Source organism: Perca fluviatilis, chromosome 3, assembly GCF_010015445.1.
Source record: "Perca fluviatilis chromosome 3, GENO_Pfluv_1.0, whole genome shotgun sequence".
NCBI lineage: Eukaryota > Metazoa > Chordata > Actinopteri > Perciformes > Percidae > Perca > Perca fluviatilis.
In genome coordinates, this window is record NC_053114.1 from 37537951 (window position 1) to 37555314 (window position 17364).

The window sequence follows — 17364 nt, forward strand, 5'->3', positions numbered from 1 at the left end:
CTCACTGACACACTTTTCTGAAAAATGCCCAAAGGTTTAAATTTCTGCAGACAATTTATCTGAACTGCTAGCTCTTCAGATGTTTCGTCTCCCTGGAGCTGGCTGCAGTATCTCCAATTGTTCTTAAACAATTACTTGGGAGAGATCAGGGGAGGGAGGGCTGTTGCCAGTTAAACTGCAGTTTTCTCAGCTTCCATTGTGCAGGCCATCTAAACCATGGGGTACAAAGCTCTCACGCGCACTGCAAGCCAAATAAAGAGGTGGAGAAAGAGAGGGAGGCAGATAAAAGCTGACACCAAATGTATTATAGCTCAGCTCTATTAGATATGAGCTTCTGCTCGGGTGAAGCACCATAGCTTAAGGCACAGACACTGCTTGCTCATTGTGCTTTAGCGAGGGGGCTGGGACGACTGTGTTCTGTATACAGCACACAGCCTCATGCATGATTTAGTAAAATATAATTCTTACTTCAATATTCAAGTAGCTATATACAGTATAGCAGACAAGAAAAAAAGTATAAAATAAATAAAATAATGTGCTTATGCTGCAAAGGTTATTAGGTATTTAAAAGAGAGAAATCGTCAATGAAACACTGCTATCTCTTTCATTTTCATCATTAATTCAATTTTAGTAACATAAACAAATGCTGTATATTTTACTTACTAACTAAGACCTCTGCTTTCACATATTAACAATAAACACGTGGACGTATTTAGTTTTCTGTTCAACGATATCTATTTTGGTGATGAATAGTACTGTGTAATCATACCAGAATGAATAGTGCTACAAATAACAGTTTTCCTAATGATTACTTTGAGATTACCTTGAAAAAGGGCCCAAAAAGTTGGTGAAAAGCTTTAAACTGTATGTTGTCTAATAAACCACAATACTTCTTGCTTGATTAGTTATTATATAAGGATATGAGAGGACATCACATCAATTTTACATGGAACCCCGACTACATTGCTGTTTACACTTATTTTATCACAATTTTTTAAAACATACACACATCTTTTATAGCTATAATAGAGTTAATAAAGTACACCCTTCTTAATAGTAAGTCATTTTTACAATGCATGTTCCCAAACAAATTATATAAATATTTTGTATAACATCATATTATGTATTATATAATATATTATATTACATGATAGACTTACTTCATTGCAATATTAGCACTGTTACCCAGTGTTTTCTGTCTTGTTAGACAGTAACAATATTACCGCACCCTGTTATTATTAATTAAATAGCAGCTTTTCAAACATAAATATATTTATAATATATAATGTATGATATTAAATATCTGTAGTATAATCACATCCATCACAAATGTTATTATTCTCTTAGTCTCGCTTTGCCAGACCATCCACACGCTGCGGAGCGGAGGAGGGTCTGGCTACTCCACATAGCATTCGGATAGGAGCAAAAGGTGTTCTGGTTTATTGGCATTTCTTTAAACCAATCACAATCGTCATGGGCGGTGCTAAGCTCTGCATGGAGCCGCTGCAAAATAGTCGTGCAAGAGAAAACTCAGATTGGACAGATAGTCTAGCTAACTGTCTCAATTTACCCTGCAGAGATCTGAGGAGCAGTTAACCATAGTCCTCATAAATCCACCAGAGTTTAAAATTCCAACACAAAGAAAGCGGAAGTACATACAAAAATATAATACATAAAATGAATGAAAATACATGCATCCGGCGGAATTTCCTGCGGCACCGGAGCAATCCCAGAAGTGGAACATCATAGACATAGACTATTATTCCCTTAACTGGACACCAAAGTTTTGCTCAAGAAGACACACTATAGGCAGCCAGTGGGAGTGGGAGATTGTGGAGGGTTTAAAAAAAGATGAAGATCTATTTGCAAAGGTTTGACAATGACAGACTTACAACAAAAACTTACTCACCCCTCCCTCATCAATCAATCAGAACCAATCAAAATCGATATTGAACCGTTCTTGGAAAACGTAGAGTGCCTGATATAAAATCGATATAGAATATCACATGCATGTACATTTTGCTTTTATCAAAAATAACAGTAATTGTAAATATCTGATACTGCAGCACTTGCACCAACTGCTTCTACAGCCACAGCTAGTTGTCTACAGTTCTTTGAGAACCACAAAAATATTGATCATTTACAGCTTGCTGACTTTTCATAGGTGAAAACTGGAAAAAGAAATCCCTTCATGTTAACCTCATTATGATTCTTAAGTACGACAAAGAATAACCCCAAAATGTGTAGTTTCTGAAAGATGAGGTGAATTATCACCAATGAGTCCCTGCTGTTTATAATAAATAAGAGTCTTGTCAAGTCCAACAACAGCAGCAACATGCAACTAATCCTGCTCTCATTTAGGTGGAAAGTGTAGTACAAGCCAAAGAGGCACATAGGCAAGCTGCTGATCTCTTGTTTCTGAGACATGAAGCAGCTTAGTTTTACACGCTCAGGAAACACTTCTATCACGGCTGCTTAAACCCCAATCTCCTTAATGCTGAGTGCCAAGCTGAAGCACATTGGGTCCCTCCATGAGTACAAAAATTTGATTCATTTGGAAATTGAATGTCCGGCCTTGCTCTATCTCGGTGGAAACTCTGACCGCCAGGCTGTGGTGGTTGAAGCTGTGGCTGCGGATATTGCTGAGGCTACGACTGCATGTGTGTGTTTGTTGTGTGTGTTTGTATCTATGGGATGGATAGGGTTATGGAAGCTGTACTGTGACTTCTCTTTACTACTCCACAGTGATATGTGACAGACTAAGTCAGGAATAGCTTCACCTCAACGCTCAACCAGTACAACCATGTCAATTCACTGCGCACATACACACGCAACTCCTTGTAATAGTTAATGTTTGGCAACCGCCAAAACTATGTCATCCCATGGCTATAGTCACAGCAACAGTGTCAATCAGCCATGTCAGCAGCCAGTCTTAACATAGTGTGGAGAACTAGGTTAAGTAACTCTGTCAGTTATCTACAGACCACAGCTGAGGGTGTGCCCAGTCACACTGTTGTCACAACTAGAGGTCTGTCATATAATGCATTAACACCATGGGCCCTATTTTAACGATCTGAAACGCAAGTATGAAACGCCAAACGCAAGTAGCTTTGTGGGCGGATCTCGGGCGCTGTTGCTATTATACCGGCGGGATAAATGACTCTTGCGCCCGACGCAAATCTTAAATGGGTTGGTCTGAAGTAGCTAGGTGTGGTTTGGGCGTAACGTGAAAATAACCAATCAGAGCGTCATCTCTCATTCCCTTTAAGAGCAGGCGCGCTTGTTCCATGGCGGATTGCTATTATGATGGCGGATTTGCCTGGCGCACGCCAGCGGGAGCTGTCCGGGATGTGGCAAAGTAATAAATGCCCGTCTTAGCCGGGTGGCGATGTTGCGGCCTCTCGGGCACATCTCCTCAAGTCTGGAGAGGATTCTGCAGCCATGGAACGTGGGCCTCCAAATGCACCACCTGCACCTGTTGTGCCCCTTCCTCCTCCCCCCACTCCATCTCCGTCCACCCGATCCACCAGGAGCGCATCGCGACGTACTATCCGGACCAGATTCCGCCGGACTGTCCAATCCCGCCGTAGTTCAGCATCACGTCTCCTTAAGTCCTCTAATATTTCCTCATTTATGTCATCAACACATCCATGATTCATGGAAATGTGTAAAACACAACAAGCCACAAAGAATGCTGCGACTTTTTGAGGATTGTACTGTAAAATGCCTCCTGATCTATCCAAACACATGAAGCGCATTTTCAGTAATATTTTTCTTTGTAATTATGTATGATTTTCAAAAATGGGAACTGCTGTAGATGAGAGAAGTGTATGCGCGTTGTGCACACGCTACATTATGGCCAAGCATGCGCCCCTAAAATAGCATCTGAATAACGCGCTACTGACTTTAGACTAGCGCCACTGACTTTAGACCAGGTTTTTCCTGGTCAGTGGCGGAATTGTTTTCTGAAACTGCAAAATAGGACCACATAACGTTTGCGCCGGAACACGCCTCCTCTTTTCGCTGAACCGCCCCCTGGAGCGCAAATAAATTCCCTAATTTACCGACGAGCGTCTATGGAGGGAAAAGTCCGCTGTGCGTCGGGTGCAAAATAGGAATGATACATGCGTCGGTGTACAAAGGCAATTGTGCTGAGTGCAAGATAGGGCCCCATATACACAATATAGCTCAGTCTTCCTCTGTTGATCAGAGGTAATGCAAAATGGATTGTGAGGAAACGCAAAATATTGTGTAGGACAAAATGTTATGCTTAGTAACACAAAAGTGATTGCAAGGTGACACAAAAGTAGCCTGGCTCCACCCTCCTACGTACTTCCGCTCAATTTTCATTTTCCTTCAGTACTACATCTGGGTTTTGCGCTATATTCGCGGGTTTTCTCCGGTCAACTTTTTACCGGTCCAATCAGCGAACAGAGGGAGTGACTGAGAACGATGACGTTGAGGTCGTTCGCTAGTTTGAGTTGTAGTTCTGCAATGGCGGCGGAGAAAGATGCAAGCGAAGCCATTCGGTCCGTTTTGGCAACGCTGCAGAATATCCAGAAGTTAAAGCCCGAGCAAGAATTTTCCAGCTCGCTCCGTTAGTGGTGAAGGAGTTGGCTAAGGCGAACGCTAGCGATGCTAAGCCGACGTCATGACCAAATGTTTGCGATTGGTTATGGCAGATCCAGAGTGGCTCTGGGCAGATCCAATAGTTATAAACTTCCACAGAGTACCCGCCTTCAAGGAAGTTAACACTTGTCAATGGAGAGTGTCCAGACTCTCTGTACAAATGAAATGTACGAGAGTCTGGTAGGACCAGGCTAACACAAAAGTAGTTCAGACAGATAATTCCTATTGTGACCTTTCGGGAGCGTGGTAGAATTCATCACATCAAAAACCCAAAATATTTCCTACTTGTGAGACCATTCCTATAGTAAAGAGGTCAAAATATTGATGACCACGAAAAACATGCTCAAGCAAACCAATTTATGGTATAATCAATCACTACATTGCTATATTCCTCATCAGTCTCACTGCGATTGGACAGTTTTTGCATTTTGGCATGGATATTGCTCTGTTGCACCTCCTCATGAAAAATAATGGCAGTGCTGTGCATTTAGTATTGACAGGTATCTGCTCCTCTCTATTTTAGTTTTCCTCAAAATATTCTCTACAGCGTACAAATCTATGCTGTTTTAGGGGAAGTAGAGACTAACCTGGGGCTTGTTGCTGGACCATTTCTGACAGATCTCGCTGGTGGATGAAGAGAACCAGACCTCCAGCAGCGAACAGCAGGAGGAACCAGAGGTAACAGGGCAGCCTCCTTCTCCGTCCACGCAGGGAGTCCACCACCATCTTTAACTTCATCCACGGCATGATGAGGCACAGTCAGACGACAATGTGATCAGTTCTGGAGAAAATCAAAGAAAGCGGGAAAATGGGAAGAGGGAAAGCGAGACATAGACAAAAGTGTAGTGAGCAAAACTCTGTGACGGTCTCTGACCGTGTCAGTGCTCCTGTGCTGTCTTTCCTTTGCATGTTTGCCTGGGGAACTTGATGTCATGCAACTGAGCCTATAGCTTTTAAAAAGCTGGCTCCTCCTTCTGTTTTTCTTTGTCTCTCCTCTATCATCATCTAGTCTTTTTGGGCTTCACAACATCACACATACATTCAGCATTGCACACACCATTGACTGTACTGTACTTAATCCTCCAGTTATGTTGCAGATGAAATCGACCCATTTTAAAGAATGAAAATGTAGGAAAAATATTCAGTATAAAGATAACTTGCAGATGAAATCGACCCATTTTAAAGAATGAAAATGTAGGAAAAATATTCAGTATAAAGATAACTTGCAGATGAAATCGACCCATTTTAAAGAATGAAAATGTAGGAAAAATATTCAGTATAAAGATAACCAACATTTAAAATAAAAATTGTACATGTTTCATTCAAGGTAGCTTCAATTATCTTTATTATGTTGCAGGTAGAGATGGGCGGAATGATACAGAAGCTCCGCACCTTGTTTCACACCTGTGAAGCACACTGTTTAAATAACTAACGTGTCAGAGCTTGTATCAAATGAGGATTACCACGTGACTGAAACGTCTCATTATTATTTTGAGATACTAAGTCATTATTTTGAGAAAAGTTTCTCATTATAGTGACTTACAGGATCTTTTTTTTATCACATTGACAGAAATGGGCGTCCAAATACCATCTACATTTAATGCAGCACTTCTGATCAAAAGTATTTCAGATTCCATAAATAACATGCAGGCTTGTTGATCTTTTACCGCACATGAGACTAAAACACTATCACTACAATCACTATGCAGGTTTTTTCCTTTGTTCAGATCCATCATGCAGGACTCTTCTTCTACTTCTTCTTCTTCTTCTTCTTCTTCTTCTTCTTCTTCTTCTTCTTCTTCTTCTTCTTCAGTTTATTGGCTGTCTACAAACCAACGTTAAGATGCATGCCGCCACCTACTGTATCGGGGTGTGTAATACCATGACTTTAAATAACCATCAACCCAAAAAAAAAAAAAAAATTAAATTAAAAAAAAAAAAAAAATATATATATATATATATATATATATATATATATTATATTCTGGAAATTAAACCCTTTTCATTTAAATAATTAAGCAAAAGCCTTTTAACCTGTATTTGTTTATCCCCTGTCTCTAACAGTCCTTTTATTAGGACTACTGTTTGGAAGCATGGATGTTTTTGGGGAGGGGCCAGCCTAGCATTTCTTGATTTACAGGGTATTGGTGATGTCATAGATGACATGTTGTTCCTATTTTGTTTACATAGGAATTTGTTACAGGTACCATGAAGATGAAGACTATTTAGTGATGGAGCTTGAATCCTGAATTGTTGGTGGAATTTCTTGTTTTCAGGTAAGTGTGTATTTAAAACTTCAATGTAATGGTACGGGCTGAAGCAGCTTAGGTGTTAATTGAAATACCTACGGTATATAAGTCATATGGACTCGTGCTCCTTATGCGAGAAGAAAAGAAGGCTGTGATGCCGGAAACGGGCAGTTAATTTGACTCGCTTTGAGATAATTAGGGGAGGCTGTGCTGCTCAAAGACATTTTGGAGTTATTTTCCTTGTATTTAGTTTTACTATGTTTCCTACATGTGTAAAGGAGCGCACTGTTAAATACGTTTTGTCAAAAATATTGACATACCTGTTGACATTTTCAATACAGGACATTTAAGCCAACATTACACCAAGGGACTTTTCGTGTGATTACACTGTCGCAGACAAATTTCCAATATTAGAGTTGGGAGTGTGCTCCCGAACCCTCAATCGTCTAAGTCTGAGCTGTTTTAACTCAGTCAGGCTCACCTCTTTTATTGGTCTTACACAAAAAAAAATTCTGTGCCAAAGCCAGCATGTAGGTGGTCACATGGTGCTCTGGTTTCTTCCCACCATAAGACATGCATGCTAGGCAACTAGGACTACAGTTGAAAATTAGCCAATTGGTTAACACTGGTGCATTTACAGAAATGTTCATTAATGTGCATTGTCAAAAATAAAATAAACCATAAATGCAACAAAAAACAAAGAGATGAAGAAAAAAATTCTACTCAGCTCTCCTGTCTTAATCAGTGATCAGGTAGTGGAATGTGTTCAGTCGCATTCAGTCAAAAATTTAGGGACTGTCTTGGACATTTGGGTCTTGTATCAACACGGTGTGTAAGAATGCCAACCAGCGCTTGTGCTTCTTTCATAAGCTACGAAATTTTAACGTTGGTGTGACTCTGATGAGAATGTTTTATTGTTGTCTCATTGAATCACTTCTTACTTTTGCCCTCATAAGATGGCACGGTTTATTGAATGAAAAGGACAAAAACTGACTTCAGGGGATTGTAAAAGTGTGTGCGGAAAAATTGCAGGCACTACTCTGACCAATCTCTTCAATTTGTTTAAAGCTATAGTTTATGTATTCTGTATGTATATATATATATATATATATATATATATATATATATCAGCATTAAGTCTGGTTTCAATGTGCGCATTCACAGCACAGGCTGTTCAATTTAGATTATAGATACAATCCAAAATCCATGAAGTTTGACGACTTAAAGCTGTTTAGAAATTCAACATGGAAACAAGATGAGCTGACACCAAATTGAAATTCCTCCAAATAAAGAAATCGGTTGTATTTGTAAGGATACCGTTAAGTAAAAACGATTCCAGTTGGACTGGCATGAGCGCAGACCAACTTGGGGCTCTGTTCGTACAGCAGAAAGACCGTGTAGCATCTGTCTGCAAATTCAGTGACTACTCATGCAAAAAATTAAATTGGCAAGAACTTTTGTATATAACTTTACTTTTACATTGCACCCTGTCCTAAAAAAACAAGTTATAAACATTGATGCTTGAACATTCTGTGATTTCTGTCAGGTGTTATTGTCAACTTGTTTAAATACGGATGATCAAAAACATGATGATGAAATATGAAGTACTAAAATACAGGTGCAACAGATATCCCAAGGTGCTTATAACAATGTCTCACTACATAATCAAAGCAGCAAACAATGACACATAAGACATCAGAAAGTCAACATGAAGGAGAATGGCAATTGTGTGTATTTGTGTTTTAACAGAGAAAAGTGATGAGAGAATGATGAAGGATAAAAAAAAATGTGTTGTGTACACCACAGTTTTTCGAATTATTCATTGTGGATAAGCATTTTACTGACATGAAACTTTGCTTTTGGCCTCAGTGCAGATGAAACCACAGCAGAAGTTCAACAGGGTTTGCTGATGCATTACAGTTATGGCATTGGTCCACCCAGAGTGGGAATAATTTTAGCTAATTCAAATCGTATCAACAAGGGCTGGAGGGACAACCTTGGAGAGACAAGCTTTATGCGGCAAAACTCTCTTTGTCTTTGGATATGCAGAAACGTCATTTATGCAACATAATCTGGTATAAAATTTGATGCCATTAGCCATAGCTTCTACAACATTTATGCTGCAGTATAAATGCAGGTTAGCTCCATGCTGTCAATGGCTGCCACTAGGATTAAAATGACACTTTTCCCTTCAACATTAAAAGACATTAATTTGACTAACACCTATATCAAAGTGAACAACATGACAGCACTCACTTTTGTGGGGATTAAACTAGTCATGGAAATGTCAAAACATTAGGCCACCCTGAAAGCCATTTATTCAGCTTTGTATTGACAACATTTCATTTCCATATGAATGTCATTTACATCATTCTGAAGCAAAACCATGCAGGTAGAGATACCCAGAAAGTGTCATTTAAAAGGTGTAAGAATTTTGCAAAGAAAATGATTTTGCAACACACAAACATGATTATTATGAACTGGCAACCCTGTATTTGATTCAAAAGAAAGGGAAATGTATTAGTTTTATATTTCTGTCTCTCTCCACACTGTGATGACTGTACTCACAAGTGCATTCCATTGGACGTGTGTTTATCGTTTCAGTTCAGTACGTCAGTCTTTGCAACCCCTACAGAATGAAAGTAGCCTTGACAAAGGTTAAAATAGAAATAGTTTACACCTTTTGCACATAAAAGTGATGGTGGAAGCAAGCTCTGTAAACATAGTTATATTCAATGTGGTTGCATAATGAGGATATACCCTCTGTGCTCAGTGGAGTTAATAACAAGTGTCAAAAAGCCCAACAAATTATGTTTTAAATAAAATAAAGAAAGAATTATGGGGTGAGATGGGAAACAGCTAAATGACACAAAAGTGGAAATGATGATGAGATAGACAGGCTTACAATAGAATATATAGCAAAGTCCCACAGTCCATCAAATATCTTAATGAATGATGGTCCTGGTCTTATATATAATTGTTCTGTTTTTTTGTCTTATGTATGAAGTAGGGCAGAGCTCAAAAAGAAACATGCATTCCAAGTCAACTGTATCTAAAGTGCTAAAAGAAAAGATAAAAACAAAATTACTGCAACTGTCACAACTTGACACAAACATCTCATCATGATCAAACAACACTTCAAGCCATTGCCTTAGTTCTTTACTTTCAAACAGATGTATATGCCAGGAAATGACATAACACCTCCCATTTTCTGCAGAAAAAGAGTCTTTCTGTGTCAGAGTGGTAATGGAAATGATTCTGTGTTTGATGTTCATGTATAATACACATCAAAGAATTGTGTTTTTAGTTTCAAGCTAATGAAAATGCTGCCAGTCAAATCGATTTGTAAAACTTTTGTTCCCGAAGTGAAACATCTTCCAAAATATGTTTTAAAGGTCCCATGGCATGAAAATTTCACTTTATGAGGTTTTTTAACATTAATATGCGTTCCCCCAGCCTGCCTATGGTCCCCAATTGGCTTGAAATGGTGATAGGTGTAAACCAAGCCCTGGTTATCCTGCTCTGCCTTTGAGAAATGAAAGCTCAGATGGCCGTTCTGGAATCTTGCTTGTTATGAGGTCACAACAAGCGAGGTTACCCCCCCTTTCTCTGCTTTGCCCGCCCAGAGAATTTGGTCAACCCATGAGAGAGAGAGACATCATGGCTTTCAAATGAGCAAAGTGGCAGTTGGTCAAGGCCACACCCCCACCCTCCACCTTGCCCCCCCCTCTCTCCTACTCAATAGCTACCAACAAAGAAATGGCATTTTTTGAGGAAAGCTCATTGTAGGACTGGCTCTAGTGGCTGTAATTCTGCACCAAGGCAGAATTTCGGGAAAGAGACTTCAGATACAGTATTAGGGGACCACTAAGGTCTATATAAAAGCATCCAAAGAGCACCATGTCATGGGACCTTTAAACAATGCTCAATATGATTCAAGTCTTGGAAAAACAGTGAATGGATCATTTATTACTTTACATCATTAGACACAGTTATTAGTATACAGCACTCTACATTCTAAGAAATAAATCCGTAAAATAACAGAAAGATTCTGGCTGCTCATTACCCGGACTTTTGCCATATAATTAAAAAACGGAAAAGATGTGTAGCTGCAGTTATAAAACAGAACGTTCGAAAAAAACTTCAAAAATGTCAAAAAAAGTCGGAAAAAGTGTCACAAAGGTAGAAAAAACAGACAAAAACATTGAAAAAACAAACGCCCAAAATGTCGTAAAGAGCAACAAACTTAAAAAAAAAAAAGTGACAACGTTGAAATAAACTTCTGTGGCCGACCAAAGTTGTCGGAGCACAAATTATGCAATTCGAAACGTAATAAACAAAAATAATACAGTCACTCACGTTCTATGGACAATTTCTGTTAAAATATATACAGACATACACAGAGATTTATCAGAGTGTACGGCACTCACACTAACTTTGGTAAAGCGGTAAGTGTGCTCTTTTGTTTACGGAATTTCACTTTATCAAGTGTTCTGCAGCAGCACCATGCACTAACTGAACAAGTTTCAAGTACTGAAGAACATCAGTGCTTTTTAGGGTGTAGGACAGAGCAGCTGGATGCTTGATTTTCCCACTCCCCACTGGTGATAGTCAGGACAAATTGTATCAATTGTGTGAAACATTTCTGGATCCTCTCCGAGTCCTCAACTCAGAAACTGTGGACCTAGGTAACTAATTGTTGCTCCCCTCAGCTGGGAAGAGGTTGAAGCGAGCTGGCTTTTCCATTTAGAAATGGGGCAAGCCTGGATTCATGCACTGAGACTTGTGCATCCTTTCTGCTTCTTCATACCCTGTTACTGCTGCCATCAGTTACTAGGCTAGCTGTTGGTGTTTTTGTTCTTTCTCTTGTGCGCAGTTGGTGTGCTTGACAGATGTGTGTGTGTGTGTGTGTGTGTGTGTGTGTGGTTTTCCCCCTGATAATTCCACCCTTTTGTTAGAGGTCCCTCCAGTGTATCAGTGAAAGTGAACAGGGTTGGCTAGTAAACAAAAAGAAATGGAAACCGGTGCCAGGCCTGTTTCATAAATTAATGATAATGTGCAAGGGAATCTGACGAGGGGAGAATGGGAGCTGGTATATAGGCTCAGGTTCAAATAATTGCTAATTGTCTTTATGGATGACAGCCGGTGATCTCCGGGCAGAATTAAAGCATTCTTCACACTGCTGTGATGAGACTTAGCAATCAGTGTAGGAGATCAGCCATCAAACGCTGCTAGCTTACCCTACCGTTTACTGATAGAAAAAGTCTGGAGATATTTCTTCTCCTATTCAGCAGCAAGAAGGGAATGCCCATGCAAAAAATACCCTGACTACATACTTTATGTATATGTGTGGCATGCTGAGATGATAGTGGTTATACTTTCATTGCATCTTTTATTTGAAATTTTGACATGTATACTACTGATCCATAGCTGTTCCTTTGGATCCATTCCCAACAGCACCCTACCATTTGGAATAAAGCCAAATGAATAAATAGTCACAAATCAAAGTACACAAAACAACGACGTTCATACGCTAACAAGAGTAAATGTAACCGTTACTTCCACTCCTACCTACAGTGCAGTAACGGCCACCAAAGTAGTGCCACGCTGAAACCATCTCCCAACTCCCTCACAAATGTGAAAGTGGTGTGACGGTGACTAGGCTCAGTGGCCTCAGGATAGCTACCAGCTCAGGTGATGACAGCTCCAACACAATCAGACATGCTCAAATACAACACATCCTCACCATATCATGTCAGCCCAATACCTGCCAGAGGGCACTGCTGTGCTCAGATACACACCTCTCAGATGAGGTTACAGATTAGTTTCTATTTAGGTCATCCCAGCCACTCAATGACCAACAGAGTAGAGTAGATAAATAACTTGCAAGCCAATTTGGTAGAACAGAAAGGACATCCAACCGTTATCTTTTTTACAAGGCCTTAAAATCAAGTATGACTAATCCTGTACCGTTCGATAGGGGGCAAATAAATCCAGTTGATTCTATCTCTCAGGACAGCATTGTTTGTGTGTGTGGTTTTTGTATTGTCCAAAAGCTTTTTGCCAGCAGTCATTTATTTATGAATTCCCATCACATACAAAGATAATAATATTCAAGTTTGATTGGCCACTACACGTAGGGTCAAAGCGACAGCCCATTTCTCTGCTAGCAACACACCTGACCCTGATACACCAGACACATGGCTCATTTGACAAACATTTAGGCTGTATTGTGCTCATGCTTTCATTGCTGTTTAAAACTCATGTAATTACACTCAATGGGCTCCTCTTAGTAATGGTGCAATGAAGCTCACCAACAACTCACACCGTATTAAAAGCTATGTGCACGAGGCCTGTTCTTCCTTAGCAGTACAATAATCAGATGACACTAGCTGGAATCTACAGTATGCACTGTACCTATAATTAAATGCACTTCAATCATGAAAGGAAGAAGTAGATGGAAGGGAGGAGACAGGCTGAGCAACTTTTACAGTTAGACATTCTGAGAGACAGATGGTGCAATGCTGCTGCAACTCAGCATTGAGCTATTCCTAATATTGTCTGCCTCTGGGCCTGTCAAAAGGGGAATCAAGAGGAAGATTGGATTTAAAGGAATCAGCTGTGCGGACAACGTTTGCGTTTGAGTGTTTGGAGTGTAAAATTCAATGAAACCAAAGCAGACACGTGTATGGCCACAAAAAAAGATTCCTGTCTTGGTTTGTGATGAATATTATACACCCTTGCTCTTTTCTGTACATACATGACCAGTGTTGGTCATCTTACTTTAAAAAAGTAATTAGTTACAGTTACAAATTGCTTCTCCCAAAACGTAATTGAGTTAGTAACTCAGTTACCACATTGTAAAAGTAATTAGTTACTCAGCAAAGTAACTGTGACATAATTTTTTATGTTCTATAACGCTATTACGTTCTATAACATCTTTAACGTCAAAGAAAGAAAAATCGAGCGTTGCTTGTTTTAACAATAGACTGTTACAGTCTATGGTTTAAACCATAACAGAGTGGCTCCATCTCCATCGCTGGAGCTCACGCTAGCTGCATTTGGGCTTGGGGTTGGGTTAGCAGCAGCAACAAGTGTTGTGTTAGCATGTGTTGATGTGAGGTGCTTCATAAGATTCGAGTTGCTTGAGGCAGACGTGGATAAAGTCTTTTTTCCTGGGCATAGCGTGCATGTTACATAAACACTCTTGCCTTTAATTTCAATGAGGGAGAAGTAGTGCCGGGTACTTCCAGTTCGAGAACGCTACCTTTGAATTTCCCTGGCTCGTTGCCATTGTCGCTGTCTTGTGTTTAATTCAATTAAATTCAATTTTATTTATAGTATCAAATCATAACACAAGTTATCTCGAGACACTTTACAGATAGAGTAGGTCGAGACCACACTCTATAATTTACTAAGCCCCAACAATTGCAGTAATTCCCTCAAGAGCAAGCAGTGCGACCAGTGGCGAGGAAAAACTCCCTCTTGGGAAGAAACCTCGGACAGACCCGGGCTCTTGGTAGGCGGTGTCTGACGGTGCCGGTTGGGGATGCGATGATGTTTAGTGGTAGTCGGAGCGTGTGGTGAGACAGCGCGAGCAGGGCATCCGCCCACCCAGCCAATCATCATCGCATTTGCAACGGTGTCATCATCCCCACCCCTGCTCTCTCCAGGCAGCTGGTGTGGAGCCAAAGCCTGACACATCGCGCTTCATTCAACCAAATTGTAGTAACGCGCCACTTTAAATTCTCAGCAACGATAACGGCGTTGCAATGATCGGAAAAGTAATTAATTAGATTACTCCGTTACTGAAAAAATAACGACATTAGTAACGACTTAAACGCCGTTACTCCCAACACTGTACATGACACAACAGTTTTGTTCACATGTCATTTGCATCAGGAAGATACGGATGGATTCATTTTCTCATTTGAATTGGAAGGAGAGTGGTTGAGAAAAGGTTTAGGTTGAAGCAAGTCATTGATCTGTTTGAGAACTTTAGTCTTTAAATCAAACATCTGCATATGGACCTATTTGATGTGCAGCTGTTGTCAAACAGAAGCAAATCAGGACCACACAGGTTGGACCAAACAGGAATATAGACACATAAGCTCAGCTGTAAACATTTGGGGTTTAATCCATGGCTCCATGATAAATGATTGGCATGACTTCATGGCTGCATGACTATAAAGTAATAATTTATCTATTCAGTTTTTGTGCACATATTGGATTGATTACAGGGATCTCCTTGACACCTTCTTACTTGTCTTAGTGAGAACCACACAATATAAATACATGCAATACATGTACTAGACAATGGTGCATTAATGATAACACACTTACACAATACAGTATGTTTGCCTTGATTCAGAAAGAGGTCCAACCACAAATCATATTTATCTAGGAATTTCATTGGACTAGATGCATTAGCTGAATGCCTGGAATGTCAATATAAGCCCATTCTGCAACTGAGGTTGAAAGAAATTCAAATGGGGGAATAAAATGAGATAAAGCTAAATCTTACAGGTATCAATACACAGTGAAATGGGTCAAAAGATGAGCATTCCTATGGACCCCCAGTATTCATGTTAAATAATGGTTTGACCTATCATCATAACTCTACTGGGCCTCATGACAGGTGATACCAATCATTACATAACATATGTTAACACTCTCTTTAAATCCTACTCTCATCAACCCAAGCAAAGAACACATACCAGAGGTCACACTAAATCCTTCAGATCTACTACTTTATTAATTCTGTTAAAGCTTGCTGGTGTATTTTTTTAACATGATTTTCATATTCTTTGATTAAAGTGCGGCACAAAGTCAAACTGGATGGTAAAATCATTGGTTTCTTAGCTCCCTTGTGATTGCTGTCAACTGAAGAGCAAGCATAGCTAGTGATCTATTTGAAATAAAACAAAAACTAATTTAAAATAGCGTCCCAGATTCACCCTTACATTCATGACATGCCAGACAAGTATGTCTAGCAGAAACGACAGAATCCCATACAAATTGCCTACATCCTGTATCGGTGAGAATAGCAATTCAAAAACGTAACGGCCACCATTGATATTGAGAAAGAATATTCTCCGTGTATAATCTGAATACAGAGACATCTTCCAAGCGGTCCTCTTTGGTTCCGTCCTTGAGTGAATTATGCTCTCAGCTCTAAATAAAATGAATGTACCACTGAACACCATAATGCTAATTAGAATGTAATTAAATTGAAAGCTGGTTTCCCCTTTCCCCTCACAGATGTGTTCAAACAGCATGTGATTAACGCGAACAAATCATGCTATGGAGGGACACTGTGACAGATCGCAAAACTCAAATGCAGTTCCCTTTTTGAAGTCTCTAATCCTTTTCAGAGCACAATAGGGCCTTGGAAGATGTACCATTTCATGAAATAGTATGCAGTTTGTGTCATTAGAAAATGTAGTGGGCAAAATCCACATCTACTGTAATTAACGAGCAAGGCCAAAACCACAGACCTTTGAGATGCGTTTTTTGTTTGTTTGATGTTATAAAAAATTAAGTCTGTTTGGTGGTTGTGTAAGATTAATTATTCAATCAAATCCAAGATTCCTGTTTTGGTTCTGCTCTCCTTAAGAATTACAGCCACTAAAATGACAGCTGCCTCCAACACACTAGTACACTGAGATAATTGAAGCAACTGAAAATAACCCTTTTTCTTTCAAAAGAGCTTGGATAATTGATGGCAACAAGTCAGTAGCATGCAAGAGTTGCTGAGGAAAATTCAATAAAAACTCCAAAGCATATTAGACATTTTTCAATATACAAAACCATAAAATATAATAATGTTAATACTAGAATTAATTAATTACTAGAAGTAATAATAAGACACAATTCTGAGCTTCTGGTGGTTGTTTATGGTCTTTTCTACAGGTTGTAATTTTCCACTGAGCTCATTAATTTTTTAATGTATTCCAAACAAAAATGTTTGCTTTTACCATAAACTAGAAAGCCCAAATGTGTTAAGAGCAGCACATATTAAAGTTTTCATGTCCTGGTGTTCATCCATGATTGATCCAAAATTAAATTGTAGTTCTATTTAATATCAATATAACTACTAACTAATAATATTTAAGTTATATTAAAATACAATTTTAAAATGATTAGATCTTAAAATCACCCATGCAATAAAAAGGAGGAGCACAGGCTTTGGACCCCCTACAGGTTGGAAGCAGAGTTGTCCATTACATTACAGCAGAACCGAGGCGACCCAATCTGGCAAACTTGCACAATGTAATGTAATGGACAATTACGCTTCCAACCTGTAGGGGGATCGAAGCGGGAAAAGTTACATAGTGTTGCTTTAAGGCGTCACAAGCGATTCACTCCTGCAGTGAAGCAAACCTTCAACGAAAAAGGAAAAAATGTTTGCTTATGTTTTGCATAAGAATATTAAAAAAATCCATAGATCTCAGATACGAACAATGTTGGGAATATTGCGTCTCCT

At 39.4% G+C, this 17364-nt stretch overlaps 1 protein-coding gene across 3 annotated transcripts in view; it reads right to left on the reverse strand.

Annotated features, from left to right (window-relative positions):
- Positions 1–17364, reverse strand: part of LOC120556420 (carbohydrate sulfotransferase 8-like) — a 173929-nt gene that overhangs the window by 127327 nt on the left and 29238 nt on the right. For 2 of the 3 annotated variants that reach the window (XM_039796026.1, XM_039796027.1), the window contains one exon: positions 5217–5410. The exons of the other annotated variant lie outside the window; for it this stretch is intronic. In XM_039796026.1, the coding sequence (XP_039651960.1) occupies positions 5217–5376 (160 nt within the window). In that variant the 5' untranslated portion in view covers positions 5377–5410. The remainder of the gene's footprint in view (positions 1–5216; positions 5411–17364) is intronic. 3 annotated transcript variants of the gene reach the window in all.